Genomic DNA, 19,071 nt, shown 5'->3' on the forward strand with positions numbered 1-19,071 from the left:
GCAGGTGCACAGCTGGCCACCCGCCAGGGAAAGGCTGCCACTGCTGCGATCGGGAACAGGCCAGCACCGAGTTCTCCCTCCCTGCTTCTCTTCCCCGCCCGACGCCAATTCTGATGTCGGCGAGGACATTCTGGACCAGCCAATCGCTGCCTGGCTGGCCCAGAACATCCTCTCAGACGTTAGAATTGACGTCGGGCGGCGAGAGTTGGTCAGCCCCGTAGGGAAGAAAAGCAGGGCGAACTCGGCACCGGCCTGTTCCCGATGGCCAGTGGCAGTCTTTGCCTGGCGGTGGCATGGGGGAGGGCAGGGAGAAAGAAAGAGGGGGAGACAGGGAGCCAGAAAGAAAGAAAGGGGGCAAGGTGAAACAAAGAAAGAAAGAAAAAATGGGACATAGGGAAAGAGAGAAAGACAGGGGGCAGGATGAAAGAAAGAAATGGGGCACGGAGAGAGAGAGAGAGAAAGACGGGCATGGAGAGAGAAAGAAAGAAGGGGGCAGGATGAAACAAAGAAAACTTTGGGGGAGGGAATGAGGTCTGGAGGAGAGGAAGCATACAGGAGGCTGAAAGAAGGGAAGAAATAATGGATGCACAGTCAGAAGAATAAAGTGCAACCAGAGACTGATGAAATTACCAAACAAAGGTAGGAAAAATGATTTTATTTTCAATTTAGTGAGCAAAATGTGTCCGTTTTCAGAATTTATATATGCTGTCTATATTTTGCACTATGGCCCCCTTTTACTAAACCACAATAGCGGTTTTTAGCGCAGGGAGTTTGAGCGTCGAGAGCAGCATGGGGCATTCAATGCAGCTCCCTGCACTAAAAAACGCTATCGCGGTTTAATAAAAAGGGAGGGGGTATATTTTTATATCATTTTCATTCATAGAAATTAAAGTCTAAATAATGCCAGTCACATAACAAAACATGATTTTACAAAAATAATTCCCTGCAAAGTCAAGCCTGCAAGGATTACTAGATGTCTTTCAGCAGCTCCCCTCCCTCCCTCCCCCTTACCTTCATGGCCAAGTCAAAATGATCTACCAACAATAAAATTTTAAAAACACAACATGTACGCGGAGAAAATGTTAATTATCATTTATATTCCACGGGCTTTCAAAGAGGTCAAGGCAGATGACTTTATGCAATGTCACCTCAGTAACAACCATAGAAAAATAGACAATTACTTGCTTGTTTTGCTGTGTGCTGAAGGAAAGTGGAGAGAGAGTGGGCTGAGGATGCTGAAGGGAAATGGGGAAGAGAGAGTGGGGAGAAGACGCTAATTTATAAATTGACAATTGTACAGAATATTGTTTTTTTATACTTTAATATAATAAGTTCAATATAAAACAATTCAAGGCTTGTGTGGATGGAATCAGGTGGTTTGTGGGGATGGGGACTGAGTTTACAGGGATTAGTCCAATAAAATGGTATTTTCTTATTTCTCATTTGTTTTATTTTTATTTGTTAATTTGTAAAGTGGTGATTGTTATGTATCAGTTTTTTCAAATTTACATCTACTGTCTTTATATTTTGCACAGTATTAGAGGACATGTATTACTGTTTTTGTGGTGTTGTGATGTTGCATTGTATGCAGAGTCTGGTTTCTTGACAGTTCAGTTTAACTTTTGTCTACATATTTCTATTTTTAGTTTGTGATTATTCCATATTGAGCGAGGGTGTATCTGTCTGTATGTATGAAAGGGACATGGCTTTCTGATAGCATCGACTGTACTGGATCAATTGACTGTGCAGGATAGGGTTTGTTTAGTTTTATAATGTATGTGTTGGTGTTCTAGTACTCACTGCAGTGTTTAAGATGCTGCCTTTTCCTAGGTACACTTGTTGTGCAATATGTAGATTGTTAGTAAAAATCATATTTTTCATATAGATGGGGGGGGGTGTCAAAAAAATGATGGACCCCGGGTGTCACATATGCTAGGTATGCCACTGGGGTTAAGCATTGTGTTTTCCTCCTGAGGAGAGTGTGGGCTAGTGGTTAGAGCTACAGTGATCCTGGGCAAGTCAATTACCCCCCCTCCCCATTGCCCCAGGTACACTAGATTGTGAGCCCACTGGGACAGAGGGAAAATGCTTGAAGTACCTGTATGTAAAACGCTTTGAGTGGTTGTGAAACTACAAAACGGTGGCAGTCGAGTCTCAATCCCTTTCCGCAGTTATATGGGACCATGAACGGGTTTTTGTCAACAAAGATGACAACCCTACTTATCACTGCTACAGACAAAAAACAGCAAAACTGCTCCAGTATATGAGGCAGCCAGGGGCCAAATGCTGCCGCAGCCCCCCACCCTCAGCATGGATCCAGTGAAGCCAAGATGTCAATGTTGAGTCATGCCCCTTCCCACCCTACCACAGTTACACATAAGGCCAAGTGGTGACCACATTCTCTCCCACCCACCCACCCCCGCTCGCTGGGTGTATGCTCCATTGCTCAAAGATCTCCAGTGAAGCTTTGACAGACACCTACCACCAGATTTAACAAAAAAAAGTTTAATACGTACAAAACTGATATTATATTCTAAAAATCAAATATTTAGGAAAATATATAAAATGCAGTAGTTAAGCACATTTTTGGTAAGACAGCCTTTCAGTAGTTATGTTAAGAGGTAATCAGTAGATTTCCAAGGACGGTTCCTGGGCTCCTACAGCAAAAGTCTTCCTTGCAAACCTTTTCAGTTTGTAGTATACAAATCTGTTTCTACATTTCAGAAAAAACCCTTTGCTACTACTGGATGGAGACAGCCAGAAACATTTTGGTTCAAAGCAGGCACACTAGAAGTGAGGCCCTGCCCTGTACTCCCTCCACCCCTCTCCAAATATCCAGACTTTGAAAGGACAGAGGTTTGGGAGACCCCCCTGCAATCACCACCATGTCCAAGTGCTTTGACCCTTTTCTGCATTGTTCACCAACAGAATAAAAGTAAAATTAGCAAACTGAGGGTCGTATGAGCATAACTAAAGCAGACTTGGGATCTTTCAGACCAGGGAAGCCCCATATGTGATTGCAAACTCCGTGTATAAGAAAACAACCATCCTTATCAGCTTCACAGCCTCCAAATATTCCAACGTGAGGAATCAGGAAATCCTTTAAAGTGGAATGAATTAAAGGCCTTGGGTGGTGGGGTGTAGCTAGAGCCAGGGCTGGAGCCTGCATGCCAGGAACAAAGTAATTTCATGTCAGATTAATTGAATATTAATACTCCGTAGTACAAATTCAGAGCAATCGCCACTTTCATGCCCTGCAGAATGAATGGAGTTCAGCAATTCAGTGGGGGCAAGTTTCCTAATCCTCTTCCCCACCGTACATGTCTGCCAGTTTCTTGAAGCGGGGGCCCCAGTCATTCAGACAGTCATAATCCTGGTCTCCATCTGAGCCGGAGGAATTCAGAGAGCTGAGCGATGCGGCCTCAGAGGCGCTCCCCTCATAGTCAAACACCAGCAGGGAATCGTACGGTGGGGCTGTGGGGTCATTGTCTGCTGCCTTGAGGTTCTGAAGGAAAGAAAAGGTTTTAAGTCTCCAAAATTTAAAAGCTATAATTGCAAACTGGGTCAGGAACGGTGTGGGATTGATCTTGGAAGATTCACACGAGCAGGGGTGGGCAACGAGGGCTGCAATCCAGTCCCCAATGAATATGCATGAGATGAATCTGTATGCACTGCCCCCATTGTATGCAAATGATCTCGTGCATATTCATTGGGGAAAATCTTAAAAACCCAACTGGATTGCGACCCTCGTTGCCCACCCCTGAGCTAGAGGCAACTTACATCAGGCTGAAGAATCAGTGAGGAATCTGCTAAGGTCAAGAGACAGTAACACAATCCGACAGTGGGTTTCTATCATGATCAGGGAGGGGGGCTTTTGATAAAGCCAACCAATCTTCACCCCCCCCCCCAGTGGCATAGTGAGGGTAGGAGACACCCCCCCCCTCTAAATCTTTGCCAGCATGAGAAGCTGCTCTGGCCTGCTGCTTTTGCTAGCTCTCCCTCTGATGTCACTTCCTGGCCCCGTGACCAGGAAGTGATTTCAGAGATGAGCCAGGCCAGCACAAGCAGCAGGCTGGGGAAGTTGCTGCTGCTGGGGAAGATTTAAAAAGAGTTACTGGGCAGAGGAGGGGCAGAAAGGTGCCGGCACCCCCCTCTTACTACACCACTGCACACACACACACCTTCTCTCAAACATCTTGTTCATCTCTCTAGTTTAAAGGCAAAACTAGGCTTTGTGTTAACTTGTCCCACTGCACTAAACTGCTGAGTTCTGGGAATGAACTGGTTAAAATTTCCCACACTAGACTCTGCCTTAAGATTCAAACATAGAAGAAAATGCTTGAGATGGTCAAAAGCCATGCCCCCAAAAAGCAGTAAAGAGTTAACAGGAAACCAAGACCACGTGCCTCGAAAGGTCTCCAATTACAGCAGTGCACTAAAAGACCTCTCTGCTCTCATCAGCATTTCAGTCCCTGTCTGACTGATTTTGGAGGGTCTAACATGGATAACTGCTTTGGCCTCACGACTGTGACCACAATAGCAGTGTGTTTCACGAACCCACTCCAAGACCAGCACCGACATTAAGTGAAGGGCTTTATGCCATTGCAGGCTTGATCCCAAAGGCGGGGGAGAGCAAAGGGTTAATCTGGCTGTGCTGCATCAGAATATTCTAGCTATGACAGACAAAAACAGTGGAATTCAAGGCCTAGTTGGACATTTCACCCCCCCCCCCCCTTCCCGCATCCTCACTACACCAGCACTGAACAGAAGTCAGCCATATTTGGGAAGCATTTCACGGCCCCTCACACACCTCATCAATGAAGTCACCAATCTCGTCGGGATTGGCTGGCCGAGGACGATACTGCGGAAGAGGCATCAGGGTGGGGATAACATCATTCCGGGTAACTTCAGGCCGCGCATCCAGGCCTCTGTGCAGCTGGCTCAGATCATAATCCTGAGGACAAAAGATCAACCAGACATTTTACTTATGGTTCTTGGGACTTCTTATGGAATACGCTCTCCTGTGGATCTGAAAAACTCTTTTGTCATGAAGTGACTTTTTGCCTTGCAAAAGACCTAATTCAGTTCTATGGTTGAAGATACTGAGGTGACCTTTACAGTTCCAGGGGTGGGGCGTCTCAGCCACAGAACAATAGCGACATCTAGTGGCCACATGAGCTTCATAAGAAAATACGTAGTCTTATTTGTAGCCCATAGCTAAGAATCATCACTGCAGTGACTGGTGATGAATAAAACCCCAGGTTGTTGCAATGATGCCAGAGTTCAAAGGCTGCTTTCAGCCAAGCTGGAATCCCAAAAAGGCCCTACCAACATTTGTTATGAGAATCAAGGAACAAGCATATTTTCCCTTCATTCCAGAGGAGAACTTCCAGAGGCAGATCTTCCCTGATATCCTTCTATTAATTCAACCAACCTCAATACCAAGCTATCACCAGTGATGAATAAACTATGGCAACTGAAACTGAAATGGGCAACTGAAACATCTAAATACAGACCCCCCCCCAGTTACTATGGTTCAGGCAAAAGACATCTTATCCCCAAATGGAGTCAACCTGGGAGTCATTGACATTTGACAAACGCATCATAATCCAAGCCAAAAAGAATTTGATGGAAGAGATTTCTTTTTCAGTTTGGAACATCATCTTCCGATGAGCTCAATGAGTTGATCAGATTTGCTAGGATTCTTTATGGACTACTGAGGTACAATGAGGGCACTCTTTCTTGAGTTTATTCCCTGCCATTTGAATCTCTTTGCCTTTGCATTTATTGCTAGGGCTCCACTTGTACACATCCAGCACTAGCTTTTTGGCTCTACTGAAATGGCTTATTTTTGGCTTTTGAGATTTTAAAGAGGTCTTATATGCAAATTAGGTGATGTTATTTTTTTATTGCCGTTTTAAATATCTGGTTTTCAATGTTCCTGTGCCATTTCCTTTAGCTGAACTTTAGGCATTCTGACTCCCCAGAGCAAGATATAGTTTTTGTTTTTCAGCCTGGTTTTTTGTTGCTATTTTTCACCATATTTTCAGGTTCCCATAGATCCTTTTTTTGCCCTCTGACATCTAGAGGCATCTTAAGGTCTTATTCATTAACTAAGGTTTAGTTTTTACTGTTCTGACCTCTGCTAATCATCTGTAGTCAAGCCCTTACGCTGCTGGTTGCTGCCTTCTTTTGAGCTTATGCAGCTAAGGAGGACTTTTCCATTCATACAGTTGGTGAAACTCTTTATCTACTTCAGAATGACAGCTGACCTTTTACTATGACTGGACGCTTGTTCCTCTGTTTTGGAATAAGTGGCATTATGTGCCTAGTTTACAAATTATGTAGTCCCCATATATTATGTATTTGTATTTAAAATTTTGATTTGCATTTTTGATTATGATTTTTTATATGTTTGATTTAAATGATGTTTTTTTTATTATGATTTTAATATGTTCCGTTACCCCTGATGCAGCCCTTAAGGGTCCTTTTATCAAGCCGCCTAGCGGGGTTAGCGCGTCTGACATTTCATCACATGCTAACCCCTGCGGCAAGCAAAAAAATGCCTGGTCAATGGAGGCGTTAGCGACTAGCGCGGCAGGCGGTCTAATACGCAGTATTCCGCGCGTTAAACCCCCTACCGCGCCTTGATAAAAGGACGCCTTAGCGTGGGCAAAACATGGCCTGTGTGTGTTATGTCTGCACAAAAAATTATCCTTGGCTTCTTCTATATTTTGGCTGAGCTGCTGTTTTGACCACCATTTTGGACTCTGCAGACTGCCTGCCCTGTTTTCTAAGGCTGCGTAGTTTCTCAGTATGATGGATAGACATCCCAAGTGTCAGCACATGAACCTTTATGCTGAATTACCCTTCTATAAGGGTTAAGTATGGACACAAGACACACAAAAACACCAAGTTACCTCTGATGTTTTAAATATTGACATACTGTATGTAAGATGGCCATTCCCAGCACACTTGTACATACATTCCTGCATTTTAGAGAAGGTTCTACATCGGCAATATTCTTTTCTAAACCATTACTGGATGTTTCAATTCTATGTAACACTGGAAGATGTAATGGGTCAATTAGACAAATTGAACAGTAGCAAATCACCTGGACTGGATGGTATACATCCCAGAGTATTGATTGAACTGAAAAATGAATTTGCAGAGCTATTGTTAGTCATTTATAATTTTTCTATAAAATCCAGCATAGTACCAGAAGACTAGAGGGTGGCCAATGTGACACTGATTTTTAAAAAGGATTCTAGAGTGATCTTGGAAATTTTAGACTCGAGTCCAATGTTTGTGCTGGGCAAAATGGTAGAGATTATTATAAAGAACAAAATGACATACATAAGCATGGATTAATGAGAGAAAGCCAACATGAATTTAGTCAAGGGAAATCTTATCTCACACCAAGGAGAGAGTCATTCAATATCACGTACAGTGGTACCTTGGTTTACGAGCATAATTCGTTCCAGAAGCATTCAAGTTTTATTTATATTTGATTAATCGCTTAATTAAAATTGTTTCTAAGCGAATTACAATATAGCACAGTTACTTACCGTAACAGGTGTTATCCAGGGACAGCAGGCAGATATTCTTAACACATGGGTGACGTCACCGACGGAGCCCTCGGTACGGACCTTTTAACTAGAAGTTTCTAGTTGGCCGCACCGCGCGTGCGCGAGTGCCTTCCCGCCCGACGGAGGAGTGCGTGGTCCCCAGTTAGGATAAGCCAGCTAAGAAGCCAACCCGGGGAGGTGGGTGGGACTTAAGAATATCTGCCTGCTGTCCCTGGATAACACCTGTTACGGTAAGTAACTGTGCTTTATCCCAGGACAAGCAGGCAGCATATTCTTAACACATGGGTGACCTCCAAGCTAACAAAGAGGGAGGAGGGATGGTTGGCCATTAGGAAAATAAATTCTGTAACACAGATTGGCCGAAGTGTCCATCCCGTCTGGAGAACGCATCCAGACAGTAGTGAGTAGTGAACGTGTGAACTGAGGACCAAGTGGCCGCCTTGCAGATTTCCTCGATGGGCGTGGAGCGGAGGAAAGCCACAGAAGCAGCCATAGCTCGGACTCTGTGGGCCGTGACAGCTCCTTCCAGTGAGAGACCGGCCCGAGCATAACAGAAGGCAATACAGGCAGCAAGCCAATTTGAAAGTGTCCGTTTGGAGACAGGACGGCCCAAACGGTTGGGATCGAAAGACAAAAAGAGCTGAGGGGATGTTCGGTGAGCTCTGGTACGATCAAGGTAGTAAGCGAGGGCACGCTTACAATCCAGCGTGTGCAACGCCTGTTCTCCAGGATGCGAGTGAGGTTTAGGGAAGAAGACAGGCAGCACAATGGACTGGTTGAGGTGAAAAGCTGAGACCACCTTGGGAAGGAATTTAGGGTGGGTACGCAGAACAACCTTGTCATGGTGAAAAACAGTGAACGGTGGGTCGGCAACCAGTGCATGCAGTTCGCTAACCCTCCTGGCAGAGGTGATGGCAATTAGGAAAAGCACCTTCCAGGTAAGAAGCCTGAATGAAGCTGTGGCAAGAGGCTCAAACGGAGGTTTCATGAGAGCAGAGAGAACCACATTCAGGTCCCAGACGACAGGAGGAGGCTTGAGAGGCGGTTTGATATTGAAGAGCCCTCTCATAAATCTGGAAACCAGAGGATGAGCCGTGAGGGGTTTTCCGAGAATAGGCTCGTGAAACGCAGTGATGGCACTGAGGTGGACTCTGATGGAGGTGGTTTTGAGGCCAGCGTTGGACAGCGAGAGCAAATATTCCAAGACAGTTTCCACCGCCAAAGAGGTGGGTTCTTGATGATGCCGGAGACACCACGAGGAGAATCTGGTCCACTTCTGATGGTAACATTGGAGAGTGGCCGGTTTCCTGGAGGCGTCCAAAATGAGGCGGACCGGTTGAGATAGATTCTCCGGAGAGGTCAGCCCGAGAGAAACCAAGCTGTCAGGTGGAGGGAAGACAGATTGGGATGCAGTAGAGACTGATTCTGCTGTGTAAGTAGAGTAGGAAACACAGGAAGAGGAATGGGCTCCCGGGAGCTGAGTTGAAGCAGGAGGGAGAACCAGTGTTGACGAGGCCACCGAGGGGCGATGAGGATCATGGTGGCATTGTCCTTGCGGAGTTTGGACAAGGTCCGCAACATCAAAGGAAGTGGAGGGAAGGCATAGAGGAATCGATCCCTCCAGTCGAGCAGGAATGCATCCGGAGCCAGACGGTGCGGAGAGAAGAGTCTGGAGCAGAATTGGGGCAGCTGATGGTTGTGAGGGGCTGCAAAGAGGTCCACCTGCGGAGTGCCCCATCGAGCAAAGATGGAGAGTAGAGTCGGAGGGTCCAACGTCCACTCGTGAGGTTGAAGGATGCGGCTGAGATTGTCGGCCAGAGAGTTCTGTTCGCCCTGGATATAGACCGCCCTGAGAAAGAGATTGCGGTCCGTGGCCCAGGTCCAGATGCGCAGAGCCTCCAGACAAAGGGGGCGAGATCCGGTGCCGCCTTGCTTGTTTATGTAGTACATGGCGACTTGATTGTCTGTGCATAGGAGGAGGACTTGAGGACAGAGAAGATGTTGAAAAGCCTTGAGGGCGTAGAACATGGCTCTGAGTTCCAGGAAATTGATGTGATGACGACGCTCCTGTGGGGTCCAAAGTCCCTGGGTGCGTAGATCTCCCAGGTGAGCTCCCCACGCGTAGGGGGACGCATCTGTGGTGATGATCATAGAGTGGGGGGGCAGATGGAAAAGTAGACCCCTGGAAAGATTTGAGGAGTTCAACCACCATTGGAGAGATTGCTGAAGAGATGATGTCACAGAGATGGGATGAGAAAGAAGATCCGTAGTCTGTGACCACTGGTTGGCGAGAGTCCACTGAGGCGTACGAAGGTGGAGACGTGCCAGAGGAAGGACATGCACCGTCGAGGCCATGTGACCCAGGAGGACCATCATCTGTCGGGCAGGAATGGAGGGATGCATGAGTACCTGACGGCAGAGATGGAGCAGGGTCTGCTTGCGATCGGAGGGGAGAAAGGCCCTCATCAGTGTGGTGTCCAGAACTGCTCCAATGAATTGAAGTCGCTGGGTGGGAAGCAGATGCGACTTGGGGTAGTTGATCTCGAACCCCAGGAGGTGGAGGAGAGAGATGGTGTGATGAGTAGCCTGTAGCACAAGTTGAGACGTAGGTGCTTTCACCAACCAATCGTCCAAGTAGGGGAACACCTGGAGGTTGTGAGACCTGAGGAAGGCCGCTACCACTATAAGGCACTTGGTGAAGACCCTGGGTGAGGAAGCGAGGCCGAACGGCAGCACTTTGTACTGATAGTGGTGGTGCAGAACCTGGAACCGCAGGTAGCGGCGAGAATTTTGATTGATGGAGATGTGAGTGTAGGCCTCTTTGAGGTCCAGGGAACATAGCCAGTCGTGTTGAGAAAGAAGAGGGTAGAGCGTGGCAAGGGAGAGCATTCTGAATTTCTCCTTGACCAGACACTTGTTGAGGTCCCTGAGATCGAGAATGGGACGGAGGTCTCCCGTCTTTTTGGGTACCAGGAAGTAGCGGGAGTAGAATCCCTGCCCCCTTTGATCTGGAGGTACTTCTTCGATGGCATTGAGAAGGAGGAGGGATTGAACCTCCCTCAGGAGGAGGGGGGTTTGAGATGAGTTTGAAGCAGACTCTACGGGAAGGTTGTCCGGAGGTAGAGTCTGGAAGTTGAGAGAGTAGCCGTGGCGGATGATGTTGAGGACCCACTGGTCCGATGTAATGATTTCCCAACGGCTGGAGAAGATGGTGAGACGACCTCCGATGGGTTGTGGAAGAGGTAGCAAAGGTGGATGACTGGCTATGCCCTGGAGAGAAGAGTCAAAAGGGCTGAGTTTGTTTAGTAGGCTGAGGAGGCTTAGAGGGTTGAGAGGCCTGAGATCGAGCCTGAGCGTGATGTTGCTGTTGACGGGGCCGCCTAGATTGCTGGGGAGGCGGATTGAGTGGCCTGGCTGAGAACCTCCGTTGATAAGATGTTTGTGGCCGATAAGGTCGGGTAGGCGGTGCCTTCTTTTTCGGCTTAATCAGGGTGTCCCACCTGGTCTCATGGGCAGAGAGTTTCTGGGTGGTGGAATCCAGTGACTCTCCAAAAAGCTCATCCCCGAGACAGGGGGCGTTGGCCAGACGGTCCTGGTGGTTGATGTCCAGGTCGGAGACTCTGAGCCAGGCCAAGCGACGCATGGCTACAGCCATGGCAGAGGCCCGAGAGGTGAGCTCGAAGGAGTCGTATATCGAGCGGACCATATACTTGCGCATTTGGAGAAGGCCAGAGATGTGCTGCTGGAATAGCGGGACCTTGCGCTCAGGTAGGTACTTCTGGAGGGCAGACAGCTGTTGGACCAAGTGTTTGAGATAGAAGGAAAAATGGAAAGAATAGTTGTTTGCCCTGTTGGCAAGCATGGCATTTTGGTAAAGCCTCTTGCCAAACTTGTCCATGGTCTTACCTTCTCTGCCAGGAGGGGTAGAGGCATAGACACTGGAGCCCTGAGTCTTTTTTAAGGTGGATTCCACCAGAAGGGACTCATGGGGCAATTGAGATTTGTCGAATCCAGGAATAGGGATGACACGGTAAAGGTTGTCCAATTTACGGGGAGCTCCCGGTACCGTGAGGGGATTTTCCAAGTTTTTGTAGAATGTCTCCCGTAGGATGTCATGCACGGGAAGCTTGAGGAACTCTTTAGGAGGTTGCTCAAAGTCTAAGGCTTCTAAAAAGGCTTGGGACTTTTTGGAGTCAGATTCAAGGGGAAGGGACAGAGCAGCAGACATTTCCCTCAGAAATTTAGAAAAAGAGGATTGCTCAGGTTTAGAGGTGGCATCAGGTGCCGATGGTTCCTCATCAGATGAGGAGGGATCCTCCTCGGTACCGAGAGGAGTCTCCTCCCATAAATCAGGATCCCTGACCTCTGGTGCATGTCGGGACACCGGGGTGGAGGGTGCGGTGTGGCGAGTCTTGGACAAAGATTTACCAGAGCGCACCGAAACGGTACCAGGAGAGGACGATCGGCGTCGTTCTCGGTCCCGAGAAGAGTGCCGTACCGCCTGGTGCCGAGGAGGATCCACTGTGGGTTGAGAATGAACCACAGGATCATCATGGAGTTGTTGGGCCGAAAGGATCGGCATCGAGGTGTTTACCGGTACCGAAGGAGTGGACACCGGGGGCTCGGTGCGGGGCTCGGGCCGGTCTGGTACCGGAAGGAGCGGTGCCAGGATAGAGGGTAGCAGTTGTTCAAGTTGTTTCTTCAACTGCTCCTGAAGCTGAGTTTGTAGAATGGCCGAGATACGGTCATCTAGGGGTGGCATCGGAACCGCTTTCTTTTTCTTCGGTTCCTTGGATGCCGCTCCACGCCCCGGCGATGAGGAGGCCGATGACGAGGCACTCACCGATATCGGGGCGGAGCGTTTACGGGACCGGTGCGATGCCGGTATGGACGGTGTCGTCACCGTAGCAGGAGGGCGCTCGAGGGAAGAGGAAGGCTTCTTAGCCGGCTTACCTGGCGCCAGTGGCGCCGATGCGGGATCGGTCGGTGTCGAGCTTGACGGTGCCGATTTTTGCGGTACCGCCGTTGAAGGTGAGGAATCCATCGCCGACTCGGTGCCGAAGAGAAGGGTTTGCTGGATTCTTCGGTTTTTAAGAGTACGTTTTTGTAAAGTGGCACAGCGGGTGCAGGAGTCCGCCCGATGCTCCGGACCCAGGCACTGCAAACACCAATTGTGTGGGTCAGATACGGAGATCGGGCGTGCACACCGCTGGCACTTCTTAAAACCGACCTGCGGGGGCATGAAGGGGAAGATAGCCTCCGCAAAATCGAAGTCCGAGGCCTGTATAATGGCAACAGGCCCCGCCGGGGCAAAAACGAAAGAAACAGGAAAAAATCAAAGTTTTTTTTTTTTTTTTTTTTTGCAATTCAAATAAAAAGGAAACCCGAAGGTAGAGGAAGAAAAATTTAGAACAAAAGCGCGAGCGGGAAGGCAAAAAGTGATTTCAACGGCCGTTGAAAAAATACACGCGTCTTCTTCGCTCCGCGGAAACGAAGAAACTGGGGACCACGCACTCCTCCGTCGGGCGGGAAGGCACTCGCGCACGCGCGGTGCGGCCAACTAGAAACTTCTAGTTAAAAGGTCCGTACCGAGGGCTCCGTCGGTGACGTCACCCATGTGTTAAGAATATGCTGCCTGCTTGTCCTGGGATAAATAAAAGTAACATATAACTAAACATAATATTAAAATAGGAGATAACATAAGATGTTATAAAACTAGCGATTTATACAATAAATACAATTTTAAGAAAAAAAAGGGAGAATTTACATTAAGTATATAATGAGCTAATACATTTATACAATAATAATAAATTTATACAATAATGAATCAATTTAAAAAAGATTCAAGAAAAAAGCATGGAAAAGAAAAAGAAAGAGAACGAGAGAGAGCTCAGAAGTAATTTATAAGTTAAAGGCATCCTTGAATAAAAAGCATTTTAAATTCTTTTTAAAATCACTTAAGTTATTTACATCTCTTAACTGTAACGGTAATGAATTCCAAAGTTGCGGTGCTGATACAGAAAACATGTCTTGTCGGCGGGTTCCAATAACTTTTAAAGAGGGAACCATTAAAAGTTTATGGTTGTTTGATCGTAAAGAACGTGAGGTACTATATGGAATAAGTACTTTATTTATAAATTGGGGTTCATTAGTGTCAAGAGTTTTGAATGTTAATAATAAGATTTTATAAGTAATCCGATGATTAATGGGGAGCCAATGAGATTTAATCAGAAAGGGAGTGACATGATCAGATTTTTTACCTTTATAAATAAGCTTAACGGCAGTGTTTTGTATAATTTGTAAGCGTTTCTTTTCTTTTTGTGTAATGTTTAACAATAGAGAATTGCAGTAGTCAAGTTTAGAAATGATTAAAGAGTGTAGTAGGATATTTAGAGATTTTGGTTCTAAGAATTTTGAAATTGATCGAATTAGGCGAAGTCTAAAGAAACAGGATTTAACAGTATTATTTATATGATCATGATAGGAAAGGTTATTGTCAATAGTGACGCCAAGGATTTTTAAAGATGATACAATTTCAATAGATGTATTGTCAAGAATGAAAGGAGAATCTCGGCGAGAGGGAGAATTAGAAGGCCTTGAGCATGCGCAGATGCATGCTCAAGGCCGGCAGAGGCAGGAAGATCTTCTAGTGGCACTGGCACATCATGTGGGCTGCGTGCCGGTGCCAGACAGGGGGGGGGGGGGGTGCTCACAAATCAAGTCAACACTCTGTTTGCGAGACAAGTTTTGCGAGAATGTTTTGCTTGTCTTGCAAAACTTGCAAACCGGGTTACTCGCAAACCGAGGTTTGACTATTTGAATTTTCAAAATTTGACAAAGTACCTCATAAAAGACTTCTGTGGAAATTAGAAAGTCATGAAATAGGAACCCACTAGGGCCCAGGCGATCCTGGACCTGGTACTCACCAACGGGGATAGCGTCTCGAAGGTCTCGGTAGGAGATACGCTAGCCTCCAGCGACCACAACATGGTGTGGTTCTAACTCAGGAAAGGTTTCCCTAGATCAAACACAAAAACAAAAGTACTCAACTTCCGAGGCACTGACTTCAAATGCATGGGAGATTTCGTCCACCGGACACTGCAGAACCAAGCTACGACCGATGATGTGGAAGCTATGTGGTCATCCCTGAAATCTACCATACATGAAGCGACAAGCCTCTACATTAAATCAGTACACAAACGGCGGAGAAACAACAAACCCCAATATTACTCCGCAGAAATCTCGCACCTTGTCAAGGAGAAGAAAAAAGCATTTATTTCCTACAAACGAACGGAGACTAGGGAAGCTAAACTAGAACATAGGGCAAGGTCTGCAGCGGTCAAAATGGCAGTCAGGGAGGCCAAACTTCGAGTGGAAGAGACTCTGGCAAAGAACATGAAGAAAGGGGACAAAGCCTTCTTCAGGTATATTAGTGATAAGAAAAAGAACACAGACGGGATAGTACGCCTTAGAAAACCAGATGGGAACTGCACAGAATCAGATTCTGATAAAGCAGAACTACTGAATGAATACTTCTGCTCGGTCTTCACCTGCGAGGCACCGGGGCACGGTCCGCAGTTGCAGGCAAGGCCCAGCGTGGAAGACCCGTTTCAGAATTTCGAGTTCACACCTGGCGACGTCTACTACGAATTGACAAGACTCAAGGTGAACAAAGCCATGGGACCAGACAATCTACACCCCAGGGTGCTCAGTGAGCTGCGTGATGTCCTGGCAGAACCGCTATCAGGACTCTTCAATCTCTCCCTAAGTTCGGGGAGAGTCCCCATAGACTGGAAAACAGCTAACGTCGTTCCACTGCACAAAAAGGGTTGCAGGGCAGAGGCTGCAAACTACAGACCGGTGAGTCTCGCATCAATAGTATGCAAACTCATGAAAACACTAATCAAACGTAAATTAGACGCAATCTTGGATGAGGAGAATCTACGGGATCCCAGTCAACACGGATTCACCAAGGGTAGGTCCTGCCAATCCAATCTCATCAGCTTCTTTGACTGGGTAACAAAACAGTTAGACTTGGGAGAATCTGTGGACATCGTATACCTAGACTTCAGCAAAGCTTTCGATAGTGTCCCGCATCGCAGGCTGTTGAACAAGATGAAATCAATGGGGCTGGGAGAAACACTAACTACATGGATCAATGACTGGCTGAGTGGCAGACTTCAGAGGGTGATAGTTAACGGTACCCTCTCTAAAACATCGGAGGTGACCAGTGGAGTACCGCAGGGCTCAGTCTTGGACCCGCTCCTTTTCAACATATTCATAGGTGACCTAACTCAGGGGCTTCAAGGTAAGGTAACGTTATTCGCTGACAACGCCAAACTATGCAATATAGTGAGAGATGGCAATTCACCCGATAGTATGACACAGGACTTACATTTGTTGGAGCTTTGGTCCTCGACCGGGCAGCTGGGCTTCAATGCTAAGAAATGCAAGATCATGCATCTCGGCAGCAGAAATCCGTGCAGAACTTACACCTTGAATGGCGAGACCTTAGCTAGAACTTTAACAGAATGAGACTTGGGAGTGATCATCAGCGCAGATATGAAAACTGCTGAACATGTGGAGAAGGCTTTCTTCTAAGGCAAGACAGTTGTTAGGTTGCATCCGCAGGAATTTCGTCAGCCGGAAGCCTGAAGTCATAATGCCATTATGCAGAACCATAGTGAGGCCTCATTTGGAATACTGTGTGCAATTCTGGAGGCCACACTACTGAAAAGATGTGCTGAGAGTAGAATCGGTGCAACGGATGGCCACCAGGATGGTCTCGGGGCTCAAGGATCTATCGTACAAGGAAAGGCTGAAAAATTTGCGGCTGTACTCACTCGAGGAACGTAGGGAGAGAGAAGACATGATCGAGACGTTTAAGTATATTACCAGCCGTATCGAGATGGAAGAAGAGATTCTCTTTCTCAAAGGACCCTCAGCCACAAGAGGGCATCCACTCAAACTCAGGGGCGGGAAATTTCATGGTGACACCAGGAAATATTTCTTCACCGAGAGAGTGGTTGATCCTTGGAACGAGCTCCCGGTGCAGGTGATCGAGGCAAACAGCGTGCAAGAATTTAAGAGCAAATGGGATGCCCATGTGGGATCCCTCAGAGGGTTAAGCCAAGGGAACCCGTCACCAGGAGTGGGATCCCTAGGATAGTAGACTTGGGGGTGGGTCAGTAGAGTGGGCAGACCTGATGGGCTATGGCCCTTATCTGCCGTCATCTTCTATGTTTCTATATAAAATCCTGAGTGGAGTAGAAAGGGTAGATGTGAATCGCTTGTTCACTCTTTCCAAATATACTAGGACTAGGGGACATGTGATGAAGCCACTAAGTAGGAGATTTAAAACAAACCGGAGAAAATATTTATTCAAATGTGTAATCTACTTTGGAATTCATTGCTGAGACATGATGTGAAATCAGCTTAACAGGGTTTAAAAGAGTTTGATAAGCAGCATAAAATCTGTTTTCTACTTGGGACCTGGGTTGGCCACTGCTGGAAACAGGATACTGGACCTGGACCTTCGGTTTGTTCCAGTATGGTCATTCTTATGGGAGCCAAGCATGGGATAATAAAGCCATTGTGACATCACTGATGAGGTTGGCTCTTAGGCATTTGAGGAATGAGGCATTGTGACATCACAAGCTCAGCTCTGGAATGTTGCTACTCTTTGGGTTTCTAACAGGTACTTAGGACCTGGGGTGGCCACTATTGGAAACAGGATACTGGGCTTGATGGACCTTCAGTCTGTCCCAGTATGGCAACCCTTATGTTATTATGTGAGCCAAGTCTAGGACAATCAAGCCATTGTGACATCACTGATGAGGCATTATGACATCAGTTTCGGCTCTGGAATGTTGCTACTCTTTGGGTTTCTGATAGGTACTTGGGACCTGGGTTGGCCACTGTTAGAAACCAGATACTAGGCTTGATGATCCTTCGGTCTGTCCCAGTATGGCAATTCTTATGGTATATGAGCAGCCCCCATTTTGCATATTTTTCTTTATTACAAAGTGCCCCTCTGATGGCCTAGAAAGGTTGTATCATCCTACTTCCCTTCCAACCAGTCACTCCTACCTGGTCCTCTTCTCCACCACCTTCTTCCCCATAATAGAAAATGTTGTCCCGAGTGTCATCTTCTGGCAGCAGCAGGGGTTCTTTAACCACTCTCCTCCGCCTCCTCAGGAGCAGCAGAAGAAGCAGCAGGAGAACTGTTGAAGGAAGGAGAGGCGTATAAGCATGCAACACCAGCTCTGGACATATTAGGAGCCTGCTGCTGTCTCCAGTGGTTCTGAGCCTCAGGACAACGTCCCAGAGTGTTTAGCAACTTCTCTCCAGCTATAATTCTAGATCATGTGGCAACAATCCTTGCTATTACTTACTGAGCAGGGCCAGAAGTGATCCCAAGACGATTAGAACGGTCGATGGGATAAAGTCCTCACTGCGACGGTTAGGGCATGTGTCTGTCACTATTTGTCCCTCACAGTTACACACCCGAGCACCGAGGACAGTCAGCTGGTCTTTGTTCTGGTTGTCAAACAGCTGAAGATAGATGTTATAATCTCCCTGTTCCAATTTCTGGAGCAGCTTCAACACCACAGTATCTCCTGTTGAGAGAGAGACAGTCAGATCAGGAAAATGCAGCCCAGGATACCCTGAAATGTAGGAGCTCTTGACTGTAGTCACACCCTAACAGAGGCCTCACTGTATCCTTTAGGATTACAGAAAGCTTCAAACCAGCCAGGACTCATCCTGCCACAGAGCCACCTTGTTGAATAAGGTATAGATTCTGCAAGCACTGGGCTCATTTACAGAATGCTGTGACATGTTTTATATATTAAAAAAAGGAATCAAAACTGTTTTGACATTTAAAAAGAATTAAATTGTTCCTAAGACCAGCAATACTGGGAAAGCAATACTGTCCTGCACCCTTCAAAGATTCTCAGTACCAGGCTTTCAAATCCTAACATGTGGTATTTAACCCGATTAAACAGACCACAAGAGCCACACTGAAAAATCCTCTGCTTTCTTCAAGTTTCATGCATCCCAGGAAATAGTCTCTTATTGAATTAGATCAGTTTAGTAATCTCTACCCAAGATTAGTTGGGGAAAAATCCATCCATCCATAGTTGGGTGAAATATATTGTATAATTTATCACAGTAACCTACCTAGACTGACAACTACCTTTCCTAATTAAACTAGAAACTTTCATATTACTTTTGGAAAGCAACTTACTCAGTGGTTACTCGTATTTAAAAAGTAATACATTACTGCTATTCCTTTCAATTGATTTCCTTTCATTTGATAATTGGCATTCTGTCCTCTCAGATTTAGATTTCTTGTTTATTCACTGTTTTGTCATCTCCTCAGGAAAGATGGAATATATTAAATCATATAATAAACCATAAGATGTAACTCTGTAGTATATTACTTGCATACTGCCTACATCTCCTATTGAAATTAGCCTGG

The 19,071-nt window shown here is 46.5% G+C and overlaps 1 protein-coding gene across 1 annotated transcript in view; it reads right to left on the reverse strand.

The window, feature by feature from the left end:
• Positions 1-2,485: 2,485 nt before the first annotated feature.
• CDH3 (cadherin 3) overlaps positions 2,486-19,071 on the reverse strand; it is a 93,584-nt gene continuing 76,998 nt past the window's right edge. The window contains exons 13-16 of the mRNA XM_033943224.1: positions 17,984-18,208; positions 17,679-17,812; positions 4,811-4,954; positions 2,486-3,505 (exon numbers count right to left, since the gene is read on the reverse strand). Of these exons, the coding sequence (XP_033799115.1) occupies positions 3,299-3,505; positions 4,811-4,954; positions 17,679-17,812; positions 17,984-18,208 (710 nt within the window). The 3' untranslated portion in view covers positions 2,486-3,298. The remainder of the gene's footprint in view (positions 3,506-4,810; positions 4,955-17,678; positions 17,813-17,983; positions 18,209-19,071) is intronic.

Source organism: Geotrypetes seraphini, chromosome 4 (assembly GCF_902459505.1).
Source record: "Geotrypetes seraphini chromosome 4, aGeoSer1.1, whole genome shotgun sequence".
Taxonomy (NCBI): domain Eukaryota; kingdom Metazoa; phylum Chordata; class Amphibia; order Gymnophiona; family Dermophiidae; genus Geotrypetes; species Geotrypetes seraphini.